General features: G+C 35.4%; 1 protein-coding gene across 3 annotated transcripts in view; it reads right to left on the reverse strand.

The window, feature by feature from the left end:
• Positions 1–7,546: 7,546 nt before the first annotated feature.
• The window catches only part of LOC122333532, a 48,451-nt gene continuing 41,847 nt past the window's right edge, over positions 7,547–14,150 (reverse strand). For 2 of the 3 annotated variants that reach the window (XM_043231208.1, XM_043231209.1), the window contains exons 12-16: positions 11,691–11,863; positions 10,827–10,897; positions 10,148–10,305; positions 8,374–8,518; positions 7,548–7,983 (exon numbers count right to left, since the gene is read on the reverse strand). In XM_043231208.1, the coding sequence (XP_043087143.1) occupies positions 7,768–7,983; positions 8,374–8,518; positions 10,148–10,305; positions 10,827–10,897; positions 11,691–11,863 (763 nt within the window). In that variant the 3' untranslated portion in view covers positions 7,548–7,767. Of the gene's footprint in view, positions 7,984–8,373; positions 8,519–10,147; positions 10,306–10,826; positions 10,898–11,690; positions 11,864–14,150 lie in introns of all 3 variants that reach the window. The other variant, XM_043231210.1, reaches the window with a different exon arrangement.

Here is a 14,150-nt window from a genome sequence, read left to right on the forward strand (position 1 = left end):
AGGCATGCAGGCATAAACATGCACATTTTAGTGCATTTTCGTTTTGTTGGGAAAAGTTAAATATACAAAAACTATAATATACTTGTTTTACAAATAAACAGACATATATGCTCTACATTTCAGACCTCCCTTAAAAGTCAGAGCTTCTTCTGCCGTCTCTTGTTGTGATGTCCTGGCTGAACGTCTCTGTAAAAGTGCATTAAAACGCAGTCATTGAAACCTCAAACACAAGTTAAGATGACAGACAGATTCTGAAAGATGTGAGAATCTGAACAATAACAACGCTTATTATATAATATGGTTTTGTCATATAATTAACTTCTACTAAAAAAAAATCAACAGATTTATTGACATATATCTGTGCGGTGTGTAAAAACGTAATATTTAATATTTAGTCTTATAATTTCATTTTCTGATAAGAGACTGAGGACTGTAATCTAGAAGAGCAATCGATCATGATAACGGACTGCAATTAAAATACTTATTAGAAGCTTTAATAAATATGTGATATCAATACTAAATGATCAATAACTATAACTATAACAATAACTATATCCTGTCTTGACAGGAGCTTGATAACTGCTGGTTTAATGAGCCTTATTAAATAAACCACCGTTAGAAGATTTGAAAAAAGAAATAATGATATTTATAAGATATTTATATTTTCACAGCTCCACACGGAAGAAAGCGGAGAAATAACTATATGATCACGTGGAAAATCACACGAGAAACAACACTGATGAAATAAAAGACAACTCAAACGTGAACTAAACTCCAAAACATGTCGCCCTCTGCGGACAACTTCCTAACAGAAACACACACATACAAAAAAAATATAAAAATAATATATATATATATATATATATATATATATATATATATATATATATATATATATATATATAAATATATATATATATATATATATATATATATATATATATATATATATATATATATATATATATATATATATATATATATATATATATATAAAATATTATATATATATATATATATATTAATAATATATATATTATATATATATATATAACTTATTTATATTTAATATATGTATGTATATATGTATATTTAATATATTTAATTAATGTCTTTTTTTAAAATAGGTGAAATAAAACAGTCACTTTCTTGGAAAAACTAAAATATGAATGTTTAGTTTACCGAAATCCTAAACGGCTGAAAAACACAAGATCCAGCACTCTTTACTGCACATGTAATGGTGAACTAGTATGTAGTTGCAAAATTATAGTAGAACTATAAGGAGCTAGATTGCATACATTATTACGTGAATAACTCCTTGACCATAATGAATTTCAGTGTTCATGTTTTTGATTTAACAATAAAAAAAAGACGAATATTAGGACTAATAATTAAGATTAGATGGTAGATAACGACTTCAAAGATGATTTTATGCATACTTACAGACTTCATATGTGAGAATTTACTCCACACGAGCATGAAAGGTAGCCAAGTAGTAGCTTTTGACCATATTTTTAGATCAGATTAAATAAAAAAAGCTGTGACATGCAACAAAAGAATGCTTTTATTGTTTTAATTAACATGACTGACGGAAATCTTAGTTTAATGACCATTGCATGCACACGGCCGTCACATTTCTTATTTTTTTGTTATGCACGCAACATAAATTCTACATTATGTAGTCTGCGGCATTAAATAAAACACCCTAAAATGACCATTAAATGCTCTTTTTTTAGTGTTTTAATGTAATGCACCAAAAAAAATCGAAAATCCAGTAAAGCACCAATAATCAAACAAGCAATTAAAAAACGAACGTAAACCAATGAAGAAGCTCACATGGGAGGTTTGGCGTGTTTCAATATCTTGTTATTTATTTCTGTATTATTTCTAGGCCATCATAAAGAGAGGCTGTACAAACACGGTCCTTACAGAACTTTATACAAGCGAACCACATATGAAAGACCAGGAACAAAGTGAAAGGATAAAGGACATCGAAAGAAATAGAAAAAGTAAACAAAAGGATTTAGTGTTTCCTTCACTTTCAGTCGATAACAACATCGCTTTTGTCCTCATGTACATTATAACGAGCTTAAACAAGCAGCAGTCCTCCACCAAAGATCATCAAACGACAAAACGATGCATATATTCACCTCAGAACAAGACACAAGATGCAAATGAGAGCAGAAGTAGTTCATGCCGTTTATGTACATTCAGGTGCTGCTTAATTAAAAATAGAGTTTCGTGTGATAATCATATTGGTCAAAGATTGATTCGATCGGAGCAGGACGGGACAGACGCTCAGCAGTCGGTCAAGACTTGATGTGTGTGTGTGTGTGTGTGTGTGCATACACGGACATTAAATCGACAACAAACATGAAAAGTGACAAATATGCAAACAAACGCAGCAATGCATCAGTGGAGGTCTCCACTCTCCTTCTGGTTTCTGAAGACAGCGCTCTCTGCTGGTAGAAGAATGCATTGCAACAGTTACTTTATATTCAAATGACACCTGAGCAGAGAATGGCTTTCCGACTTCATATATTCACCCAAAAATCGCACGAGACTTTTCAGCATCACGCTCTCTGGACGCACGGCGCTGTATCGATAAGGTGGGCTGTGTTATAGGTATTACTTCAGCAGTGAAATCAACGCCGGCGGTTCACCGATTGAGTGAATCTCACAAAACACACCCAAGGTTAGGATTTCACACCAAAGCAACACAAAAAAAATATTTTTAGTTAGGTTTTCATTACAGCGATGGAATATAAAATGTGTGCTTAATGATATATATATATATATATATATATATATATATATATATATATATATATATATATATATATATATATATAAATAAATTTATTTAAATAATATTTAAATAAAATATATTTAAGCTACTTTTAGGACAATTAATAATAATAATAATAATAATAATAATAATAATAATAATAATGCATTTTTAATGAGGTTTCTCCAACTCAAAGTGGTATAAATCATGTATATTTCAATATTGCAGTTTATTTATTTTTTTTATTTTTTTTCAGTCTGGTACATTGAACAGAATCTAAAGCGTAAAATATTGAGAATGGCTAAATAAATGCATGCATTTGGATAATATGTGTAATTGTCATGAACATAACATAATTAAAAAAAAAGAAAATATTTAACAGCCCTAAAAATGTTTTTTAGCTTGACTTTGGAGTGAAATGTGACTTTGGAGGCCCATTTTCTCGCGATATTCACTCGAGCGACTTCACACGGTTCATAAACAGACATTTCCATTCCATCTTTTAGTCCTATCTGCCCTTTGAACCGACGGCGACGCTGCGAGACGCGTCCCCTTTGACTCGAGAGCTAAATGTTGCTGTACACCATATTTACCCATCGAAGCATCACGCGGTTATCGAAAGGATCCACGAAAGAAAAACCGATGCTTGAGATCGAAACGCGATGCCAGAATCTCGTCACCACGGTAAAAAAAAAAAAGCATGGTACATTCAACGGTTTCCAGCACCCGCCTCGCGTGCCGTGTAATTAAACATCACATATGCGTTGATCACACAAACAGGCCTATGCTGAATATTGCGTGTGGCAGTTTTCGATTTTCGACACACCACATTCATTATAAGATTTAAAACATTCCTTAAATAGGTGATATATTTTTGCGCATATACACACACTCTCTCTCATCGATTACATAAGAAAGCAATAAGGGGAAGTGCGTCTTAAACACTGACTAACTGCGTTTAACAGGAAAGAGATGACATTCAGTGCGCTGCGTGGGTAACGGGTCCGTTTGACTCATGAACTACACGCTGCCAGCCTCCTACCGACTTCAGCTTCTGTTGAACCGAACAAACACGATAGATTGTCACTAGTCAGCCATGCCGTACACAGCAGACAACATTCAGCCAAGAGAATAATGCAGAAAGACAAGGACGAGAAGCTAAAATAGAGCATATTCAAGAAATGAACTATACAGACGAAGATACGCGTCTCGGTTCGCTCCGCTGCAGAAATCACTTTCTCGTGTTGGGTTTTGTTTTTTGTTTTTTGTCTCGTCTACTTCGTTGAAATGCATATACATCCCTAAAATGCGCTTTTGGATATTATGCCTTCAGGGAAAACGTGTTTCATTTTGCAAACCGATTTTCCCCCCATTTAGGCATAAATCTGACATTTTAGTGAGCTTTCTGCCTAAAAAATTTGGAAAAAAATTCAATTCACCAGTAGTAAGTTTTTTTTTTTTTTTTTTTTACTTATTCACATTTTTCCCTTTTTTTAAGCGTACATATAATAGTGCTAATAGTGCAAATGCTAATAAATCAATTTGTACATATTATAACTACTTTTCAAGTTTATTTCCACTTTTGCAAACAGCTTTTTTCTTGTTTTAAGCTTGAATCTAATTTAGAGAGGCCTTTGCTTAAAAAAACATTTTTTTGGGGGGGTTGCGTGAGAAAAACTTAATTCAAGATATATGCACAATTTCTTTCTCAACTAAATAATCACATTTTAACAATATCTAAACGTTCTCAAAATGTACATTTGCATATTGAAACTCGTTTTCAGAGAACAGTTTTATACTCATTTACAAATATTGTTTTTATTATTATTTTAACCTACACCATAAATCGAACAAAAATGGTTTAGAGTCCTGCTTAAAAACAACTAACCGTTTTAATGGGAAAAACGTCTAGATTCTAGAAACAATGTACGAAAACCTGTTAAAATGATGGTTTAATTTATCAAAGACATCTAAACGTACTTTTGCATACTTGTTTTCAGAGAATATATCTTGAATTAAATTTATCCTTGAGGTTTATGCTTAAAAACTAAGAAGGAAATCTGTGAATAAGGTAAAAAATAAATAAATAAATAAATACATTCTCAAATAAATGCATCTCATTTTAAGGATGTAAAAACATTTTTCCGAAAAACAGACAAAACGCTGAACGAGAAAATGATTTTTGCAGCGTAATAATACTTAGTGTTCAGTGCAAAAGACGTTTTAGGGCAAAACGGGGTGTTTTGCGGAGCAAACGGATGGTGTATTTAGTGAATATGACGTCCCTGTGCATTATTGTACAAGTACAGATCGCTAATGCTGCGAACAACATGAAGAAATAACTGGTTGCATACGGGCTAGTCAGTTTCCTGCTCGTCTAGCGCTCTTAAAACGCCGCTTCATGACACACAACAAGCATTGTGTGAAAATACACAGACCCCAGACGAGCGTTCTCCGACCGCGTCGAGCGGAATCGGCTAATTGTTAATATGCATTGTAAACAAACGAGTTATTTCTAGAAATGCAGAAACTAAAGACTTTCCAACGCGATCGTATCTTAAAGGTTCGAAGACGTTTAGGCCCAGGTTTGACTTGGTAGTGCGCGGTGAAATGGCTTCGGGCGAGAAGTCGCAGAAGAAACCGAGAGCTAGAAGGCAAAAGGAAGGTTACGCGTTTCGTATTTACGTTCCTCCGAATCCCAATTGCTCTCTCCCGTCCGGATCCCATAGCACCTTGTGTTGTGACATCACCCAGCCATCAGCCAATCACAGAGTCAGATTCAGTCGGAATCAACGCCCCCTTCCTGATGGCACACAGAGCAGGAGGGCGCACACGGGAAAGAGAGAGACCTCACTTCCTCTCCGGCACGGCGAGCTTCCTGTGGGCGGCTTCACTTGCGCACGGCCTGCCGGTAGCTGTGTCTCTGGCCCTGGCCGCGGGAGCAGCCGTTGTTCCCGGGCGGTTCTTGTGCTCCGGCGGCGGTGCTTTGGCTCGCTCCGTCTCTGGTGCTGCAGGTCATGCTGCTGTCCTGAAGCGTGGGGCTGGACTGAGCTCTCTGGAGAGCACCTTCCTCCAGGAGCATGGCCTCGAACACCGACAGGTCGTCGTCTCCAGGAGCATGCTGTACGCTGCTGCTTTCTGAGAGAGAGAGAGAGAGAGAGAGAGAGAGAGAGAGAGAGAGAGAGAGAGAGAGAGAGAGAGAGAGAGAGAGAGAGAGAGAGAGAGAGAGAGACAGAGAGAGACACAGAGAGAGAGAGAGAGAGAGAGAGAGAGACAGAGAGAGAGAGAGAGAGAGAGAGAGAGAGAGAGAGAGAGAGAGAGAGAGAGAGAGAGAGAGAGAGAGAGAGAGAGAGAGAGAGAGAGAGAGAGAGAGAGAGAGAGAGAGAGAGAGAGAGAGAGAGAGAGAGAGAGAGAGAGAGAGAGAGAGAGAGAGAGAGAGAGAGAGAGAGAGAGAGAGAGAGAGAGAGAGAGAGAGAGAGAGAGAGAGAGAGAGAGAGAGAGAGAGAGAGAGAGAGAGAGAGAGAGAGAGAGAGAGAGAGACAGAGAGAGAGAGAGAGAGAGAGAGAGAGAGAGAGAGAGAGAGAGAGAGAGAGACAGAGAGAGAGAGAGAGAGAGAGAGAGAGAGAGAGAGAGAGAGAGAGAGAGAGAGAGAGAGAGAGACAGAGAGAGAGACAGAGAGAGAGAGAGAGAGAGAGAGAGAGAGAGAGAGAGAGAGAGAGAGAGAGAGAGAGAGAGAGAGAGAGAGAGAGAGAGAGAGAGAGAGAGAGAGAGAGAGAGAGAGAGAGAGAGAGAGAGAGAGAGAGAGAGAGAGAGAGAGAGAGAGAGAGAGAGAGAGAGAGAGAGAGAGAGAGAGAGAGAGAGAGAGAGAGAGAGAGAGAGAGAGAGAGAGAGAGAGAGAGAGAGAGAGAGAGAGAGAGAGAGAGAGAGAGAGAGAGAGAGAGAGAGAGAGAGAGAGAGAGAGAGAGAGAGAGAGAGAGAGAGAGAGAGAGAGAGAGAGAGAGAGAGACAGAGAGAGAGAGACAGAGACAGAGAGAGAGAGAGAGGCGTTTTATTGACCTGATGAAAAATGTATTCGCCCTCGGGACATCTGAGATGCGGATGAGTTTGTTTGAAATTTGGAAAAAAGCTATGGATTGCATGGGTGCCGTCAGAATGAGAGTCTAACAGCTTATAAAAACACAATAATTCACGCCAGTTCAGTTATTAAAGTGCCTCTGTTATAAGTAAAGAAGGGTTTATATTTTGTTTTTGGGTGTCCCAAACAACATACATGCTCATTTTCTTATAATATGCATTTATTTTTATCCTATTCGACTTTTCCAAACCCCTCCAGTGATTTGATTTCATTGTAAAGCGGCGCTTGTGAGCTTTTTAACGCTCCAAAGGCGACATCTAGTGGTGGAGAATGGATTTGCATTTTCTTTCAGACCAACGTAAAGTGGGCAGCGATACTATGCTGATGTTTCACTTTGTCGTTTCAATGATTCAGAGTTTTTTTTTTTCAAGGGAGACGGTAACTTCATACATAGTGCACTTTCAGATTTAAAAAGTTTTTTGTAGACGATAATTTTGTTTATGGCATTGCTTATGGATCAATGTGATGTTTCTATCAGCTGTTTGGACTCTCATTCTGGCGGCACCCATTCACTGTAGAGCATCTATCGCAGGTGATGTAATGCTACATTTCTCCAAATCAAAGAAAAACTCATCTACATCTTGAACGTCAATGTAGAATTGATCAAAAGCGACATTCATGAAGACATTTATAACATTTTTTATCAAAATATGAAGCAGCACAATTGATTTCAACACTGATAATAATAAGAACAATTATTTCTGAGTAGCAAAACAGCATATTAGAAAGATGAGAGTGACACAGAAGACTGAAAATAATTCCATTGCAATAATTTATCATTTATTACTGTTTTTTTTGTATATGGATATATGGTCACCCTGGTGAGCATAAGAGACTTTTTTTTTCAAAAATGTAAAAGATAAAAAACACCTTCGGTTACCAACCTAAACTTTCGAACGTTAGTGTATATATTTACCTCAAACTCCAGATACTCCTCTCTCAGGCGGTACTCCTCAAGTTCACGACCTTTCACCTTTCTGTCAGGCGGATAAGAGCGCAGTTGTGCGAGCTCAGTGGAGATGGAGCGAAATCGAGCTTCATGAGCCTGCACTTGCTCCTCCTACACACACACACACACACACACAGACACACTTTATAACACTGCAGTTTATATAAACACAGATACAAGCACACACACAGTACATGCACAGTCACTCTTATGAAACATAAGCTCTCTACTGCCTACATAGGCAGCTATCTTGTGATGCATGCCATGAAAACAGGCATTGTGTAAATAGGTAAAATAATTATGCATTTTTTTAATCTTACTTATTAAATAATGTAGGTAAATGCTGACAAATTAAGCTTTACTAGTATTCCCTGTTTATTCATAAATGATAAACAGACAGGTATATTTGTAGCAATAGCCAAAAATACATTGTATGGCAAATATATAGACTTAAGATATAATATATTTGTGACAGCTTTTAAGCAGATCAGCTGATTAGACCTGTGACAGCTTGGAGGCGGAGCCTGGCAGCAGCGGCCGACTGAATTTCTTCTGTGAGCCAATGGCAGCAGGGAGGGGCGGGGCCGAAAACATGGCCGCCACCGTGTTGATGCGTGTGATCCAAGACTGCATTTGCTCAGCATTCCTACACAAACAAATCAAATACATGCTAATATTAATAATAGTAATAGGACACATATAAAACAAGTACAAGACTGAAACAGACGGGCTCTAATTAGAAATCTTTCTTCATTATTAGCCATACTATCTAAACCTTTGAGGGCAGATCTCTCTGTGGATGGAACAGATCTCCGTGTTGAGCTCTGGTCGTTATCAGACAAAAATATCACTGATTCATGTCAATTAAGTGAATGTTTGGAAATGTAAACAGATACACACACACACACACACACACACACACACACACACACACACACACACAGACACACACATAGAAAAAATTTCCTACTGACACACTACAGCCAAAAATAAAAATAACAGACTTAAAACCATTTTTTAGCTGCTGACATTTACTGCATATCCCCTTAAACAGCTGCACCAATCTGAAAAGTCAAGGAATCGCAGTGAAACAGCAAATTACGTGTTTTTAATGTAGAAATGCAAACACACACACACAGACAAAATTTTCCAGCACAAGCAATGAGAGCTGAAACTGGGGCAAACTTCAACTAGAGCAGAGCGAGTTCTCCTGGGGAACGGGAATGTGTGTGAACACACACACACACACACACACACACACACACACACACACAAAAGAAAGAAAGACAGCCGATGGGACCGCATGAGTGTTTCGTCATAAATTGGACAGGAAAGACAGCACATGCTGAGCCTCATGCTGTACAGATTATTTATACAGTCATTTATTCCAGTTCAAGCTTAATATTTTTGTTTTTGTATTCCAGTTCAAGGTTAATGTTTTCGTATAGAAGCATACGCTCATGTCTGCTTGACGGAGTGGTGTGTATGAATTCTCATTTATCTACAAAGATCATTGTTCAGTGCTATCGGGTTATTATAACGAACCAAAACCATAAAAAATAACTCTTTAAAATTAAATATCCTTTAAAATAAATAAAGCACTTAACAAAACAATATAAACAATATAAACTAAAAACTTTTTATTTACCTGACAAGGGAACATTTCTACTTTTCATTTAATTTAACTCGATGTACTCAAATAATTATTAAAAAATCTATTATATAGACATTTAGAAAATCAAAAACTTCAACAAAAACGCGCATGAAAATGAACAAAAATTTTACAAAAATTAATAATGAAAACTATGTAGACAAAAAAAAATTATGAACACAGACAAACAAATGACTAAAGCTTTAACTAAAATTTAAATAAACCCAATGCTAAAAAAATTAAAACTATACAGGCAGTTATAAAAATAATAAAACTAAATGACAAAAATTTGAACCTAAATGTAATGAAAACCAATCAAATGAAACGCAAAAATAAAAAAATAAGATTAAGATAAAAAAATTGTGATAAAACAATAATAGTACCTCACCATGTATTTCCACGTTAGGCAGAACATTGAACTACAACATCTTAAATTTAAGATGAGACTCGATTTTTGATTGGACGATGAATCGATTATGACGTCTCTAGAAGATAAGCTTAGTGGCATCAAATGAAAATGGTATAATAAGTTGAAGTGTTACTGAACTGCGATGCTTTGTTTGTGTGTGTGTGTGTGTGTGTGTGTGTGTGTGTGTGTGTGTGTGTGTGTGTGTGTGAACTCACGGGGCCTGAAAGAGGTAGACTCTCCAGTCGGCGGTCCGGAGGTAAAACACGTTTGGCCGTTTGCTGTAGTCTGTGGCTCTGATGGCCAGGGAATGATGAATAGATACCGCATTCTTCAAATCCTCATCCGATAGCTGTTTATCCGGCCGATACTCGCCCTGGAAACACAATCATCCAGACGTTACCCGAAACACGCATGCATTCTCACAATTACTCATTTACTGATCATACCGCCATTCTGCTCATTACATGCAGCACGCTACCATCAAACCGTTTATATATATATATATATATATATAAAAAAAAAACATCATTCGGGTTTCAAATAAAGGCAAAAAGTTGTTTGAAAGACACTAAAATCTTATCGCAAATTCATATCACACACACAGATTAAATAAGTACTAAATATAATTAAATACGTGACAGAATGAAAAAAAAAGGATAATGTCAACATTGTAAATAAATACAGCATGCAACAGAAGCATTACGTAAAACGAAAAAGAATGAGAAATATGCCTTTAAGTGAAACCCCTCATCAAACACCCGAAACAAAGGCGCTTTGCAAACGTGGCGAGCAGCGATAAACACATCAACCAATGAACGCCTTGTGACATGTGTGACCGGAAATGAAGCGAGTAGTTGTTCTGAAGAGAAGAAAGAAAGAAAGAAAGACACTCACTTTCTGCAGGTAAAGGATGAGTCCCTTAAGAACAGCATAAAATGTTTTCCACCCTCTTTTTCCACGAGGTGCTGCATTACACACGAAAAATAGCACAAAATATGAACACAGCCTTTTATTATGCAGGAAATATTTCAATACATCAGTATAGACTACTTAGTTTTCACTGAATTATATATAACATATGACATACCCTGGAGACCAGATTTTTTTTTCACTTGTTTGTGAATTATATATAACATATGACATACCCTGGAGCATATATATATAAAAGCATATCAGATTTTTATACATATTTTATATAAAAATCATTAGGATATTAAGTAAAGATCATATATATATATATATATATATATATATATATATATATATATATATATATATATATATATATATATATATATATATATATATATATATATATATATATATATATATATATTTATTTATTTTTATTTTTTTTTGCTATGAACTTTTTCTTTTCATTATATTTGGATTTTTTTTTTGCACCCTCAGATTCCAGATTTTCTTATAGTTGCATCTCAGCCAAATATTTTCCTAATAAACCACTTATTCATTCGGGGTTTAGACGATGCATAAAGCTCAGTTTCCAAAAATGTACCCTTATGCTTGGTTTTGTGGTCCAGGGTCACTTCTAGAAACACTGTAAAAAGTTGACTTAACTAATTTTTTTTATTTACTCAAAAGTGGGTTTACTCAATATTTTTAAGTCAAGTCAACTTGACTTCATGTGCAAGGGTCAGACTGGCAGAAATAACGGGTGCACATTATTATTATTGCGTCTCCAAACTAAATCCTGATGGCTGTGGGAAAACTGAAGTGGGAAAAAAAAAATAGGCTCACTTCTCTTTCCATCACAGTCCGCGTGAACCTTCCTCACGAGGAAGCCGGTTTTGTAGAGCAGCGCTCCGGACGGAGGAAGGAAAGCCCCGGCCGTCTGCTTCACTCCTCTGGAGTTAGACTCTCCTCGCTGCTCGCCCAGCTCCGAGAACGACTTACGCAGCTCCTCTTCATCGCTGAGGGAGAAGAGCACACAGGAAATGAGCTAATAACAAGAGGAAGTGCATGAAAGACGAACACCAAACAATACAACATCAGTTCATTGGAATTATTGGTACTACCGCTAAAAATTATTTGATGAGCAAACAGAAAAAGGTTGGAAATAATTGCAAAATTTATTAAGAAGCTGCAATTACATGTATAGCAGACAGACTTAAATAGTATTTCTTGTAAATCCCATCCTAATAAGGTTTAAAATGCTATCGCCTAATTAATTCGGTCTTGTTTGAGTCCTCAAATCATGCAGCTTTGTGAAAATACAAATTCTGAAACAATTCCTTTGGGTTTTCTTTTAATTCTCTAGATATACATATATATATATATATATATACATATATATACATACATATACACACATATATATATATATATATATATATATATATATATATATATATATATATACATATATATATATATATATATATATATATATATATATATACATATATATATATATATATATATACATATATATATATATATATATATATATATATATATATATATATATATATATATATATACATATATATATATATATATATACTATTATTATTTACATTTTATATTGGTATATCTAAAAGAAACCTTACAAAAATACAAAAAATATTAAAAACTAAAATTCCTCATTTAAATTTAAATTAAATTAAACATATCACACACCCACACAATAACAATTAATGATAAAAATTCTAAAAATAACTAAATTAAAAAAAAAATCACATTTTAAATACAACTACAATAGCAGGTCACATTACTAAAAAAATATTTTAGATATAAATGGGTATGAATCAGTGTTATTTTAGTATAACTGAGATACTATGTATAGTTATAGTTTTTAATAATGTCATTTAGTTTTATCTGTTTTTCATTTTATTTAGTTATGTGTGTGTTTTTGTAATTTTTGTATGTCTAGTGTGTTAATTTTTTGGTACACTCACTAGTGTTAGGGGCCTGTTCCTATACACTAAATATTAAACACAAAACTCATCCTGTACTGATGGTATTACAGACAAGAAAGGCTCCTCGAAACACGCTGCTTGAGGAGAATTCCGAAACCGTTTATTCCCAGCGCTACAGCGGTTTGGAAACACCCATCCGGCGCTGTATGGAGAAATCGAGCGAGTTTAAAGACTCCAGGAGTCAGGATTCAGTCTGGCTGTGATGTTTCGGGCCCGTCTCGCTGCATGTCCCGCCTGCAGTGAATAAAAGTCTCTTTCCTGACAGTTTTCCCCCTCCACTTCACTCCCGCCGATCATAACCCCCCGAGCGCGGCAGACGCTATCGATCGAGTGCGTGTTGAAGTAAAGTGCTCTTCCCAGCGGGTTTCTCTCTCACATCTGCCACCGCAGAAATCAAATCAAAGACTCGATCGCGCAGGCCAAACTATTAAGGCATGCCACTGCGAGACGACCGCAGGTTAAATGGATGGGTGTTTCAAAGCCGCCATACTGTGAAAAATCAAATTCTCCTTGTATTTTTGGAAACTGAAGCGTTCGATGCACTATTTAGACTTGCTTTAACGTCGCTTCCCCAACCGTGAGCACATTCGAGTCAAAAAAAACCCCCGGTTCCAATCTACTTTTGGTTAAACATCTCTTTTCATTTGGAAATTACGGAAGCAAATTGCGCTACAAATGCCACTTCATGTTGATCTGAATGTACGACAGCAAGCATTTACATATCAAGGCATATTTAGCATGCTGCATCGTGATGAATGACAGGGATGAATGAGACCAATCAAAACAGGCCGTTTATATCTAGACGTCTTAAAGGGACGGTTGCAAAAAAAAGGTGGAATTTAAATAATCAAGATGTTTTTAGGGCAAGAAACCCTAACTAACATTACTAATACGTTTAAAAGCAAGGTGACTGTAGTTCATTGGTATTAAAACTATTTTAGTTAAAAAAAATTAAAAACAATCATTTTAGTTCCAAATGGCATTTCACTAAAAATACATAATTAATAATGCTATTAAATAATCTTTATTTTAAACTATGCATTTTAATTGACCAAAAAAAACAAGCTACAATATATATATATATATATATATATATATATATATATATATATATATATATATATATATATATATATATATACAAATAAAAGGTATATTTAAAAATAAAATAAAAATTAATGATAAAAAATAAAAAATGAAAGTGTTTTATTTGTCGTTTATCACTGAGATAGTATCATATAGCTTTATATTTCAAATTACTTTTTCTTTTTATAGTCTC

The sequence above is a fragment of the Puntigrus tetrazona genome, unplaced genomic scaffold (genome assembly GCF_018831695.1).
Source record: "Puntigrus tetrazona isolate hp1 unplaced genomic scaffold, ASM1883169v1 S000000283, whole genome shotgun sequence".
In the NCBI taxonomy this organism is placed as follows: domain Eukaryota; kingdom Metazoa; phylum Chordata; class Actinopteri; order Cypriniformes; family Cyprinidae; genus Puntigrus; species Puntigrus tetrazona.